Source organism: Pomacea canaliculata, linkage group LG4, assembly GCF_003073045.1.
Source record: "Pomacea canaliculata isolate SZHN2017 linkage group LG4, ASM307304v1, whole genome shotgun sequence".
Lineage (NCBI taxonomy): Eukaryota > Metazoa > Mollusca > Gastropoda > Architaenioglossa > Ampullariidae > Pomacea > Pomacea canaliculata.
Genome location: NC_037593.1, coordinates 20,555,128 through 20,569,074, shown reverse-complemented (window position 1 = coordinate 20,569,074; position 13,947 = coordinate 20,555,128). Strand labels below are relative to the sequence as shown.

General features: G+C 43.6%; 1 protein-coding gene across 3 annotated transcripts in view; it reads left to right on the top strand.

Moving 5' to 3' along the window:
- The window catches only part of LOC112562771 (potassium voltage-gated channel subfamily KQT member 5-like), a 91,461-nt gene that overhangs the window by 67,985 nt on the left and 9,529 nt on the right, over positions 1-13,947 (top strand). For 2 of the 3 annotated variants that reach the window (XM_025236246.1, XM_025236245.1), the window contains exons 3-9: positions 3,605-3,695; positions 4,151-4,277; positions 5,597-5,772; positions 7,148-7,309; positions 7,687-7,797; positions 10,041-10,225; positions 10,690-10,875. In XM_025236246.1, coding sequence (XP_025092031.1) covers positions 3,605-3,695; positions 4,151-4,277; positions 5,597-5,772; positions 7,148-7,309; positions 7,687-7,797; positions 10,041-10,225; positions 10,690-10,875 — 1,038 coding nt within the window. The remainder of the gene's footprint in view (positions 1-3,604; positions 3,696-4,150; positions 4,278-5,596; positions 5,773-7,147; positions 7,310-7,686; positions 7,798-10,040; positions 10,226-10,689; positions 10,876-13,947) is intronic. The other variant, XM_025236244.1, reaches the window with a different exon arrangement.

Below are 13,947 nucleotides of genomic sequence, written 5' to 3'. Positions count from 1 at the left end.
GGTGGATTTTATTAACCAATAAAAATGACAAACAAGAAGAGAATGGATGGAATGTAAGGAGCACAACTTGACTTCCTGTGTCTAATATTAATAGACTGTAGGTTGCTGTCTACTTACCGACACGCCAGCCTCGTTTAATATTCTGAGGCTGTCGCATGGATGTTTTCTCTAGACGCCATTAGTCCAGAGCTGGATGCTGTCCTTCTTCCTGATGGTGAACCGGGATTGACCTGCTGCTGACCTCTGATCGAGGGCTGGAAGTAGGTGCGTGCGTGTAAACTTCAACTGTTAGTCTTATGTCACCAGATGCAATTTTTTTCTTTGTGACCTCAATATAAGTTTCTTCAAGTAAACAACGGATGGCAGCATCTCCGCCATTCAAGAGAGCTTTGAAAAAAGTCTTTTTTTATCACATTTCTGAGGTTTCGAAATGACCAGAGACATGCTACCTCCCTCTTAGCTTGCTTGACATGCGATCTGGACTGAAAGTCTCATATAGAGCCTTCTGGTGCCGGAGCAATGGAGCGTGAAGGTCTGTCGCTTGTGGAAACGAAAGCACGAGTGTATAAGATGTGCGTGGCGAGCGCGTGACGTGTGCGGGAAGATGCCCGACGCCGACAGAGTTACGTTTGAACGAGCTTGTACGTCATTCACAGACATTCTTGATGTCGTGTGCACACACAGCAGTTGACCCACGACACGTCACACAGTGACATGACACTACAAACAAAGAAAATAATATTGGACATGATGTTACATAGATAAGTATTATTCTTGTACTTGAATTTATATTATAGATGTTCCTTGTTCCAATGTTCCGGCAACACTTTCCCTCCATGAGCTATAAGCATCACGTAAACTGTCAACATAGCCACCATTCTAGTCACGTGATTTTCTAGCATAATGTTGACTTCATTTAGCTTTATGATGTCTGGAGTTCATGACTTCCGGTCGATACCAGCATGGCCGCTCCTCTCGCTGAACTCACTGCAGTAAATTACCGCCAAAGGTACTTCATGAAGAAATGTATGTCTGAGGGTCCCGGAGTGTGAGACGCACAATGCCGGCGACTCCCTGCGGCCCCAGCAGACAGCCATGAGAGACAAGGGCAGACAACTCCGCGGCCCTCCGTCCTGTCCAGGCTCGCCTTGTTTATTTGGCCAAAGCCACGAGCTGCAAACGTGAGAAAAAGTAGATTAATGTGTGGGTCAAACGTTATATCTCGACTCCAACGATTTACCATAAATTCTTGTACAAGGGAAGTGCACTTGGAGGGGCTGGGGTTTGGACCCTCCGAACGGTTGGCGAAAGACAGAGGAGCCGCACACATCCATCGTCATCATCTGACAGGCAGCTGAGGGACAACCGAGAGCTTCTGGTAAGCGACTGCCACGACCATCATCGCCTTCCTTCAGGGACTGACGTCGATGGCAAAGAGCCGTTAAGGAGAACTAGCTTACCTGCACTCGGGAGACAACCTCTCCTTAGAGACTGCAGGCGGTTGATAAACTTTGACGAAAGGAGACAGAGCAAACTTTATTTTTTGGCTTACTTTCCTGAGAAATGTGGCTGACGATGTTGAGGACGGGGGGCAATCTAAGACATGTCGTGACAGGAGCACACCCCTGTCCTTACCTCTCCTCTTCTGCCCGCAGAGAACTTTCTGTGCAGCTTTCTTTTTCTTCTTTTTGTTCCTTCCTACCTAATTTGTCGTTCTAGAAACAGAGAGGGAAGTTGTTTCCTTTTTCTTCTTTTTTTAATCGATGCTTGACCTTTCCTTCCTGCCGCTAGCTCTGGCTAAAGAAGAAGCGTACACAGCTCGCCCCGCAGGGGATGGATCTTACGCGACTTTCGAGATGGAAACCCTGAAAATTGAACTAGAAAAAAAATGGCTGTCGAGTGCAACCTTACTTTTTAAACTTTGCGCGCCAGCCCTCGTGCTAAGTCCAGAATCTTTGTGCCGAGGCTTCTCGGGTTGTCGTCACCCTGTGCCTTCCAGTGAAGCCGACATATGATCATTACATCTTTTTGAGAGAGAGGGAGGGGAGGGGAGGACCCCAGTCCTATAAAAATTCTTGTGATGTCTTTTTTTTTTTTTTGCTGTCGATGCAAGGTTTTGCTAAAAGCATTGTAAAACGCATTCGCCTTCCAAAATGGTTCTGATTTTCCTGTCCAAGACAACAGCTGCCTGGCAAAAAGTATCACGTGATCAGTAATGTTTCACTCTGAGGACAGCATTTCCTGCATCTCCGGTGTCTAAAGCCCCTATCACACTGCAGCCTGCAGGCCGTGTGTGGCGAAGCTTCCAAAGCATGCTTCGGGGTTATCTGTGTCAGATGGAGGTTTCAATTCTCGCTCTCGTTTATACCCAATGATTTCCGTCCAGCTGAAGAGTCTTCCACCTACATCGCCATAAACACGACTGGTGGCACATAAACAAGGGGTGCAGCCTGCAGGCAGTCACGTGTCTGAGGTCCCTCACTGGGCGGAGGTTCAAGTGCATGCTTCGAACGCGATGACTTCTCCAAGTTTCTCTTCTGGCCTCTGTCATTTAATAATCGAAAAAGCGAATTGCTCGTTTCAAATGATTTGACGAGAAAATTTGACCATTCAAGTGCTTGATTTATTTATTCAATAGTTCTAGTTCGTTTCAGAAAATTTTTTTTTAAAGTCAAATAGCAAACTATGCGTCCTGGCAAGAGATTTATAATTCAAACCTGAAATATTTGGCTTTTCGAAAAACAACGAATTTTTCCGGCTTTTTTTTTTTTTGGAGAGGGGAGTCAAAACCACCAAGTGCATTTGCTATACAAGTAATCTAGAGTCAGTTGGTGAGTCGGGCGAGTTGTTTTGTAAGCGCGTTGTTTTGAAGATGCAGATATGTGTGTGTGTGTGTGTGTGTGTGTGTGTGTGCATGTGATAATAATTTCTTCATTCAGATGTTGGAAGGCCATCTGACCCACCTCAATATCAAATACTGCTGGCTACATCCATATCAAAATTGTGTTCATGAAACATATTTCTATCATATTGAGGGTCGAAAGTATAATAAAACAAGATGCTTGCCTTCTACACTGTGCTTGCATGTGGAGCCATGTCTGTTTGTCTGTCTGTCTGTCTGTTTGCCTGTCTCTGTTTATCTGTTTGCCTGCGCGCGTCCAAATCCAGTCAACCAATGCCTTCTTCCTGTTATTTTTATAATTTCACCATGTCTTTAATACTTACTTGTTTGTGTACCTTATGATATATAATTCATAATTTCGAAGCATTAATGTTGCTTATTTGTAAAGCCTTATGATACACATTTATACCTCATTATCTCAAAGCGTCAGGGCGGCTTGTTTGTAAACCCTTATATAATTTAATTCATCATCTTGTTTGTAAACCCCTATGTGCATAATTAAATTCGTCTTCTTAACGTGTCACTACTGTCTAAAGACCCGGATGTAGGTATGGAGTGTTAAGATCATTACATCCATAAGCAGGCTGACGTTGGAAGAAAAAAAAAACCAGACTTTATTTTCCCTGTTACCAAACTCATCGAACCATCGAGAACAAACAGCTCTGCTCCTTTAATTATGCCACTTCCGGTTTTTTCCCGCAGGTTTTTCGTGGTCCTGGGCTGCCTGACCTTGGGAGTGCTGTCTTCCATTTCTGATTTTGAAAGTCTGCTGAGTGCCTATACCGTGTACATGGTAAACCTTCATTTAAAGCTTTATTGATGAGATGATGACAGAATGTGATGTTGGCTTGGTAGCTGCAGCATGGTTCTCTCTATGTTTACTTGCAGATGTCAAAACTAGCAATGAGTAATTGAACTTTAATTGTTCTGAAATGATCAGTGGCTAAAAGATTTATATCTTTAAAAACTAAAATGTTACCCAAGTCCTTCCCATGGACTGTTGTCTATCAAACACTTGTGGCAACATGTAGGACTGCACTGAGTTCCTGGTCTTGGTGGGTAACTATTGTGTCCTGTTGTTGTTGCAGTAGGTCCTGATGTCAGTATGAGTAATGAACGTGTGTTGCATTTTGCTGCAGGAGTTCGTGATGTTGGTGTGCTTGACACTAGAGTTCATTGTGAGCTTTGTTTCCAGAAATCGTGATCTTGGTGTGGGTCCCATTGAAGTTCATTGTCACTTTGTTGCAGGAAATCGTGATCTTGGTGTGGGTGACCCTAGAGTTCATCGTGCGGCTGTGGTCTGCAGGCTGCCGGTCCCGTTACCAAGGGCTGGCTGGACGCTTTAAGTTCCTGCAGCGCCCCCTGTGTATCATTGGTGAGTGCAGTGCAGGGAAGGATGGTATATACTGGCATGTTCACACCTGGAGAAAGACTGTTGTACTGAGCCAGCAACTGTTTGTTGCTATTCCCTCGCTAACACAAAACTGGACCCAAAACTTCTGGTGCCACAACCTTTTCTCTCAACAGAAATTATGTTTCACAACCTGTGCACTAAGGGTGCAGCCATTCTGTGACTGTTTACCTGCAAACTGAAAGCATTTATCTTTCTGTAGTCAACTGTCTAATGACAGAGTAAACTTCTTGTAGTTTCTTTAGCAGTTAATGGACTTTTTGTGTTTCCTACACAAATATTTCAGTATCTTTAGTTAATTCAGACCCATGCTATCTATACGTTATGTACTTGTACTGGATTTGAGAATAAAGAAAAGTATGTAAACATGGTAGATAAGAAATAATTTAAACATTAAGCTTATTTCCGGTACGTATTCCTCTTCCATAAACATAACAAACAAAATGCAGATCAAATCAGGAAATTGGAAATAACCATTAGATGTTATCAAATGCAATACTTCTAATGATTTATAAGCCCTCTAGCCGTTGCCAGTAAGTAGTTTTTAAGACGATTCTGGCGAGGGCTTTACACGCTGAGGTCGATGCCTCTCTCTCTCTCGCTCGCTCCTCATGTTAACATGCGCAGCATTTCAAATCTTGTTGTTGCTCCCTGCTATCAGCTTTTGAAGCTTTTAAACTCCTTATGTGGCTGGTTCGCTTATGACAGAATTTTCGAGCACCAAATTTAAGCTCGAAAGATGCTTTTACTTAAATTCTACCAAATTTCAGTTTCCATGTATGCATGCGTTTGTGTGTTTGTGTACAAGTTTGTACATGTGTATTTGCTTGTGTGTGTGTGTGTGTGTGTGTGTGTGTGTGTGTGTGTGTGTGTGTGTGTGTGTGTGTGTGTGTGTGTTCGTGTTCATTGAGATTGTAAATATTTACGTCTATGTTTATGTAAAATTTCTGCTTAAAAGTTACCGACGTAATTAGAGATACACTTTTAACTTCCACTCACAATGATATCAACTCGACTAACATTTGCCTCAATTCTTCTTCCTCAAATCCTCTTCATTGGAAAATATTGAATAATGGAATCTGAACACTAGGAATATGTCTTCTTTCTTTACATCTTTCTTATGTTTCGTCCTTGTTTAAAACTTAAATACTAGCCTCTATGCTGATTAATATGTGGCTTGTTACGTAGTGTCTAAACTGCTGCCATAAAATCAGAAACAACAGATATAACATGTAGTAGACATGTTTTGACGAGACTTGGCACTGCTGGTGTCTGTCCTGCAGACATGGTGCTCATCATGGCTGGCGTCACGACGCTGGTAGTAGGAAGCACGCAGGAGCACTTCGCGACCTCCGTCATCAGTGGCCTCCGCTTCTTCCAGATCCTGCGGATGGTGCGCATGGACAGACGGGGAGGCACGTGGAAGCTTCTCGGCTCCGTGGTCTGGGCTCACAGTCAAGTACGTATATAGAAGCGCGGACCCATCACGCGATCTACACAGCCTCCAATACACGTGACTGTGTCTCTACCGGCAGTTAGTTACACATCACATCAAACATTACCACAACTACAGATTTTATTTTATAAATATAAACCCAAGATTCATTTCTGACAATGGACTGAACACTTCTGGCAATAGGTGAGAAAATGGCGAGGTTTGGACCGAGAGTTCAGCTGATGGTGTCTCGAGTATGACGGCACGTGGTCGGTCCAAACACGCCAGCAGCACGTGCAACTCAAGCACGTAAACAGCGATCATCAAGGAACAACCTCCTGTCCAGACTGTCTGTAGTGATGGCGGCCTGGAGATGTTTCCTGCGGCAATGTGGGTGAGGTTAGCAGGGAGAAAGCGACTTAGCGCGGAGGACGCTGGGAAAGCGATCCTTCCAGCCCTGTTGATGGCGCCAGCATCCGGGCATCTGACGTAGCTAGGGTTTGTGTGCGGTGCTGAGACATGCCGACATGCCCGTGGACCAGCATGCCAGAGCCGGCCAACTCTCAAGGCCTTTCTGTTGTCCTAGATGAAACGGTATTTATGTAAATGTTTGCGCGTGCTGGCATCATTCGGTGCTTTATTGCCTCCATCCAGAAACATGATGATCCAAAATGGCTGAAGGTGAGGCTGGAGTTATGTTCGATGAACGTGACATGCCTGTAGCCATCTTCCCTTGCCCTGTAAGTGATCTCCACCTAAATGGTGCATTTACTTTCAGGAAAGTAAACTATTACTATCTTCTTGAAAATAGTTTATCTTTAAAAAGAATGTAGGAGCTGTTCTACTAAGTACAACCTCTTGAGAAGAGGACATTGTAGCCATCAATGTAATTACTTTCTGAGATTCCAGTCGTCGAGATGTTGTGTACCTTCCTCACCGGCGCATCAAGAGATGCAGAAAGCCATTCTTTTATCGCCCAGTGGGTGTAATGGTAAACAAAGTAAGAAAATAAGAAGACAAAATATTTTGTCATTGGTACCTGCCGCTTAGTCTCTCTACAAATGTCCTTTACAGCTCTGAGCTCATCTTGTTTGTTGTTTGTTTATATTATATATATATATAGAATTGTCACTTGGCTTATTTTTTTATTTGCTAATATTTTCATGTAGACATCTTTAAACGCTGCATCTTGCAAGCAACTTCATTTATTATTTTTATTTCGAACTTTTACTTTGTAAGTAGAGCATCTTCCCATGTTCAAATTGCTACTATGACAAATAAAGTTAGTCATTGTCAGTGTCATTGTTATCAAGAATAGTAGCATCACGTGACCACAGTGTAGCTATAAGTCCTCTACAGTTTTCTCACATGCACTATGATTATGTTTGTTGGCGAGCAGGAGCTGATAACCACGGTGTACATCGGGATGCTGGCCCTCGTCTTCTCCTCCTACTTCGTCTACCTCGCCGAGAAGGATGCCCCCGGCCCCACTCGCGAGGGGGAGAAGGCCGGCAGCCCACCCAAGTTCAGCAACTTCGCTGACTCCATATGGTGGGGAGTGGTATGCATCCTCATCTTGTGACTTTAGCACGCGCGGTGTGGACTGTGTGCTCGAGACCCCACCTCTAATTATTCTTTTAGTCCTCAGTGTATCTTTGAACCTTGAATTCAATTTTAAACGGGTATTTACAACTGAGGTGAATGTTGCCTATGCTCACAAACTTTATGTAGGATATATATATACTCAAAATCTTAAGCGGGTACTTTTCGGATGAGTTCTGTCTTGGAGGTTACATAGTCATGTTTCAAAAAATATATATATAAACCGTTGACAGGATAATCTCTGTCTGACAATTTTATGTTGTTTTTCATTCCCTTTTAACTTGTTGCTGTCAACACAACAGTCTCCTGTTTTCACCTTTCATGTGTGTCACCCAGGTCACGCTGTGCACGGTGGGATATGGCGATGTGGTGCCGACGACTTGGGGTGGAAAGGTCATCGCTTCATTCTCCGCCGTCCTGGGGATTTCTTTCTTCGCTCTTCCGGCAGTAAGTGACCCACAAGTTCGACTCGACTTCTTCATAAATATCTGAGCAGAGAAGGTCGTCTTCTTGCTTTTAGTAGCGATGTCTGAAGGAAATGACATTTGGTTGAAAGGTTTTTTTGTGAGTTAAGTAAGACGGAAAAGCATCTTTCTTCCTCCTCGTTGCCCGTAGAAACCTCGCTGGCAGTTGGTTTAGCGGCAATACAAGCCGTTAGCGTATTACGTAATCATATTCACAACTCAGCTCCATCCTCTCATCGGCGAACCACTCCCCTGAGGATCTATTTCAAGTAAACCTCTCTGTTTCTTTGCTCCCTACTTTTATCTTTTTCACATTTCCTTTTTTATTCTGCATTTCTTTCTTCCTGTTTTTTCCTTTTCCTCATATTACTTTCTTCCTACTCTTTGATGTCGTTTTTGAAGCTAGAGACTGTTTCCATTATTATTATAAATGCTAAGTTCAAAATGAATTGAAATTAGTTTTGCTATTCAAAGAATTGGTGCACCTATGGTCTTGCTAAAGCCGTTAATGTAGTCTCTCCTATGGTTAGAACCAAAAGTGTCATTAACAAACAATTATCGTTGTCAAATTATTCCTGCGCATGATGGGAAGGACAGAACGGTTCAATAAAGGATCCATCGAGAAGTTTCAGGAGATCGACAAACTGGAAATAAGAATCACTAAATATTCCCCAGAGTGTTGAGAGGCTTGTTTTCCAAACATCTGTGCACTGGAGACCACGTGACATGAAGTAGCTCATGTCACATCGCCCTGTGAAGATCATCTACATCCCCCACATCCGCCATGTCGTAAAACAAAGTCCTAAATGTCAGCTATTCATCCAACAGGACTGGTGTTTATGATCAGCCTGCTCTCATGCTAACCCTGAGGCCATCAAGCAATTGTAGGACAGTCTTCATCGTTACCGTGCCAAGGACCAAACAACATCAGTCGATGAGAGAGGTGATGTCGTGAGGAGACTGACCTTTGACCAACATCATTGCTGCAACCCCATCATTGGTTGGACTTGAATATGAGCTGAGGTCCTCATTATATCTGATAATCGCTGTGGGAAGAGCGACCCAGTAATTGATACTTGATAATAATCATTAACAGACATCGTGCTGAGTACAACTCACCACAACCACTCCAACAATGGACAAAAAAGAAAGAAAAGAAAGAGAGGATGGTGGCCAACGGAGCAAGGGGGTAGGGGAATAAATCGCTTGTTGCGAAGCTGAGAACAGACTTTTCAATACAAAATGTTGATATTGTTGTTGGCAAATACCCATCAGTGACAAGGTTCTTGACTTTTGATCGCCTGTCGCAGTAAATCCAGTTCCACCTCCACAAAGTTCTGCAGAAGTTTGCCACTTTGGTAATTCGGGAAGCCGTAGGTGTGCACCTATAAGACAGATTTGTTGGGAGGTCTGGGTAGACACGAGTGGGGATACAGCCGTACCCAGCAGTTGAGCAGCTTCTCCATTAGTTGTCGACTGGAGCTTTCATGCCAGCCAAGATTAAACTTTCTTCTCGTCACCGGCGCTGGAAGCTTCTCAAGAGTGCGGCGTCTGAGAGACGGTCCGTTAGCTGCAAACTGAAGCCAGGTTATTTTCTAATCATCCTGTGAAAAAAAACACCTCTACTCCTACACGAAAACACTGAATGTTAACTTCTACATGGTGGCAGAGCAGTCAGAAAATTAAGCAGAGTGAGCAGCGCTCATGCTCCTCGTTTGACCAACAATTACGGATCCGCGCCCCACACATTCACACTTGCCATAACTCTTGTGGTAACAATCGGTATTAACGGATTCAGGCGGAACAGGTAGACAATAATAAAACATACAAAGTGTCATTAACCTAGAAGTTGTAAGTGTGGTGAACAGTAAGTGGCTTGCCGTGTCTAGGACACAACGTATAGAAGAGAAAGCGTATCTCTACCCTTTCCCCTGAGAACTAGGTACCCGAATGTTGAATCAGTTCAGAAAGTTTTCTAGTCACAGGCCGACATTCAAAATGGAAGATATTAACTTCCAAGAGTTATGAGTTATAAACGGATTGGTGTGCACAGAATTGTTTGTTGATTATGTTTATACATTGTATTAAGATTGGCAAATGATTCTGGGTAACCATGAGCTGTGGGGGTGGTGCTGTATGGACTCCATTATTGAAATCTGTGGGTACTGTTTGTATGGATGAAGTTGTTGCTATCTGTGGGTACTGTATGGGACCTTCCTGCCGCAGGGTATCCTGGGTTCGGGTTTCGCCCTGAAGGTGCAGCAGCAGCAGCGGCAGAAGCACCTGAACCGCCGCCGCGTGCCTGCCGCCGAGCTCATCCAGTGTCTGTGGCGCTGCTACGCGGCGGACGAGCACTCAGTGTCTGTGGCGACCTGGAAGCCCCACCTCGTGCCCTGCCCCAGCCCCACGGCGTGAGTAGCACGTGACGTCACGCTTGTACTTGTTGCATCAAGGTTTCCAGGCTGTGATGTCACAGCGAGGTCGTTGGTGGATAGATAGCCGTGTAGCCGCTCCCTCACTTTACATTTGAGAACTACTTTTTTTTCTTTTTCTCTGTTCTCTTTGTCTTCTCTCTCTTTCTCTTCTCTCTTATCTCTCTTTCTTTCTCTTTCTCTCTGTCTGCTTACTTTTTAACAATACATGTGACGTGCTGGTAGCGTCGACAATAATTTCAAAATATCTGATGGATGGTAAGCTGTACAGATGAGTGTTTATGTGAGTGAAGGAAGGAAGGAGTGGGTGGGTATTTGTGTGTGTGTGTCAATATACCGTGTAAGTTTATTTAGTATATTTCTCTAAATATCTGGTCATAAATTTAATAAAGTATGTAAATATTGTTTCATTATGTCCACGTGATCTCATGATGGTTCTCCAGGGACCGCCCGTGGAAGAACAACACGTCGTTTGTCAGTCGCTTCTCCACCAGGCGGCGTGACCGCTCCAGCACCAACAACAACTCGAAGACAGACAGCAATGCCCAGTCACCCATGTCAGTCCGACACAGTGCCAGGCGGTCGGCGATCTCCACATCTGAGGAGGAAGTGCCCAATGTCTTAGATAGGTACTTTTATCAACCTTCTGTCAGGCGCGGGGGCGGGGGATGCCGAGTATATCACATGGATGCTTGTATCCACCTTCCTCCATTGGGGGACAGGAATGGGGCTTTGCTCATCTTCCTAACCTGCTCCTCGTCCGTTTCTAGATCGTTATTTCGATCATAAGCCGTTTTCCCCTCAGTGTCGGCAGAATGAACTGATGAGGACAATAAAGGTAACAGTCGAGACACGCGAGCCTCCCTTACCGCCCTCGTCTAGCTGATAATAGCAGGAGATAATAACAACAGATTTAAACAGCATACAATGACAAGAGATGACAGCAACAGATAATAACAACACTCTTTTTATCTTTTAATGAAAGCAGGCACAAAAATGTACAGACGATCATATTGTCAACCATCGATTTCCCATCAAACATTTTGATGATTTACATTCGCCCAAGCCAAGCTTGTCGGTTTTTAAATTATTGACTGTTGTAAAAGTTATTTTACCTCCGAATAATCACTAGCCCTTGTTAATGGCTGAATAAAGTGAATGATATTTGATGTATCATGAGAGGGGGGAGGTCCACTCACGGATACCACTGATGGTCAACAAGAGGTCAGTCCACCAAACGGTCCACATCTCGGTTTGCAGAACCGGTGTAACTTGCAGAATGAATTGAAAATGCAATAAAATGACTGAGGGATGCGACTGACCATGGGATGCTCACGGTCTAAAGAAGGGAATTATCTTTATCAATCATTTACCCTGAAAATGGCTTAAAATGAAGAAAAATACCATTTAGCCAGTTCACCAAACTCTTGACATGACAAAATGTTTCCTGAAATAACCGACAATTTCTAACCTCAACAGTTAGCGTTTGTGTAGGTTTTTGGCATGTCTGCACACGATTTGTTCACAAGTTTTCAATCTGCACAGCTATGCTAACTTGTGTGTCAAGTATTTTTCTTACTGCCATTGTCGTATTCATGTTTGTGACAAGCTACGTAGATTAAGTTTGTTCTTGTTGTTCCATTGGAGGAAGACTGTTTTTGCTGTGTATATTGTTCTTTGTCAACATTTCTAGACTCTTCTTGGGCTCGTACACAGATTGTGTGGTCAGTTAACGAAGAAAAATATTTTGTAGTTTGAAAACAGTCATCTCCCTCCTTTGTTCCGGGAGAAAAATGTCCAGACCTGTAGTCTCCACCAAGCGGCATAAACCGAGTCGCAATGTTGGTCCTCTGGATGTCAATGACCCGACACTTTGATAATTGTGTCCCGACATCCTTCTGTAAATTGTTGATAACATCCGGGCATTAAATTACAGCTTCTCTGGCAAATGTGAAGGTTAGCTTGCAGACTAACCAGACTAGTTACTCGGCCATCCCTAGGAGCGGCCCATTAATTATTTCATGACCGAGGAGAGGTTTGGCCATGGTCCACGTTTTACTGCTCTTCATCCTCTGACATCCCTTGGTGTGGGGCGAGTCGTGGTGTTGCTTTGTTCACACTGAAAGCTAAATTTGTGATTTTTATCTGCACTAAAGCTTGGCTTTCTTATCACAGAAAAAGTATTTTGAGTTCATTTGCAGCAAGAGAGAGAGAATCTGTTGCTGCAGTCCACTGTAGAATCGTCCATGATGCACACTATGCATGTTGAACTTGTCATGAGATGACTGTGCATGTTGCTGATCGTGTTGAATACTTGTATCTGCGTGTGTCTGTCTGTTTGGAATTGTGACCGCCCTTCACTCACCCGCCATCAACCCAGACACCAACACTAACACTCGGTCATTCTGTTTGTTTGTTTGTTTCTGTCACGCTCTGATCTGCCTGCTCTTCGCCCCTAGTCTCGTGAACAAAACGTGGTAAGTAGCGCATGCGTACTGCCACAGAAAATGGACTTAGGTGTTTTGATGGGTCGGTGGCTCCTGACGATGGGTAGATCCACCCTGCACGTGCTTCTCTCTGTCTTAGCTGCATGCTGCTCCTCCAGTCCTCACCACCTTCACTGTCGTTGTCATAGCATCAGCCGAGTCGATTATTTTTGTTTACTGCCCTGTTATCATTGTTATTGTTTCTCCACCAACAGGCTCTTTATCTTAAAAGCATTCACATTTCAACCACTATAGTGATCTTGTTTATATTTGTCTCCCCTCTCCGACTTCGCATGTTTGTAAACTTTAACGCTAACTTAAAATAGTTTTTATTTCGGCTTTTTTAGTTAAAATCTTTAAATGTGGGAGTGTGATAGATAGAATGTTCTTTTATTCCAAACATTCCGTTTTGCTAGGTATTCAAACTTTGAAGTATGAATTTTTTTAAATCCACGGACACACAAACATCAAACACGTTGGTGCGTTGTTGTGTTCACTGATTGGAGAGTGTATATAAATTTGAGAAGTTTACTTAAATTGGATAGACATCTTCATCCTGCATGTTTATCGTACAACAAATTTTGTTCACTCTTAGCGAAGACTAAAAACAGTTTCAACACCAGGATGCACAGACTTCCAGATATGAACGTGTGTTGGTGACGAAATAGAGAAATTGAATGAATCAGCCAGTCATCATTGGGGATGAATCATCTAGACATGGAAATGACTGATGATGAACCAAGTAGACAGTGTTGGCAGTTGTCAGGACTACATCACCTGACCCTGTGATTACACATCAGGGCGAATCCAGTCGAGCTGCAGGTGGAACGAGTTAAATTATTCAGTTTCCGTGAAGACACTCATTGATTGCAGTCTGTGACTGTCATGTCATGTCTGTGACTGTCTTGTCATGTCAGTGTCTCCATGGCAGTGTTTAGCTCCATGGACTGACAGCATTTCCAGCTTCCACTGCCGCCACTTGACACTGCCTTCTGGCTTTTTGTCCACAAAGCCTCTGAGTTAACCTCCTTGACACATTCACTGTCAGGGCATTCTGTCTCCAGAAAGCAAAAGGAAAAAAATCCTTTCTTCCTCTTTTTCGGTCATCGTTTGGCCATGGACCTCTAATGGAATCCATTTAGAAATCAGTTAGAAATCAGGTTTTTGATGGAAGTGTTAAATGGCTAGTAGAAATGCGGTATTACAGAATGCAGA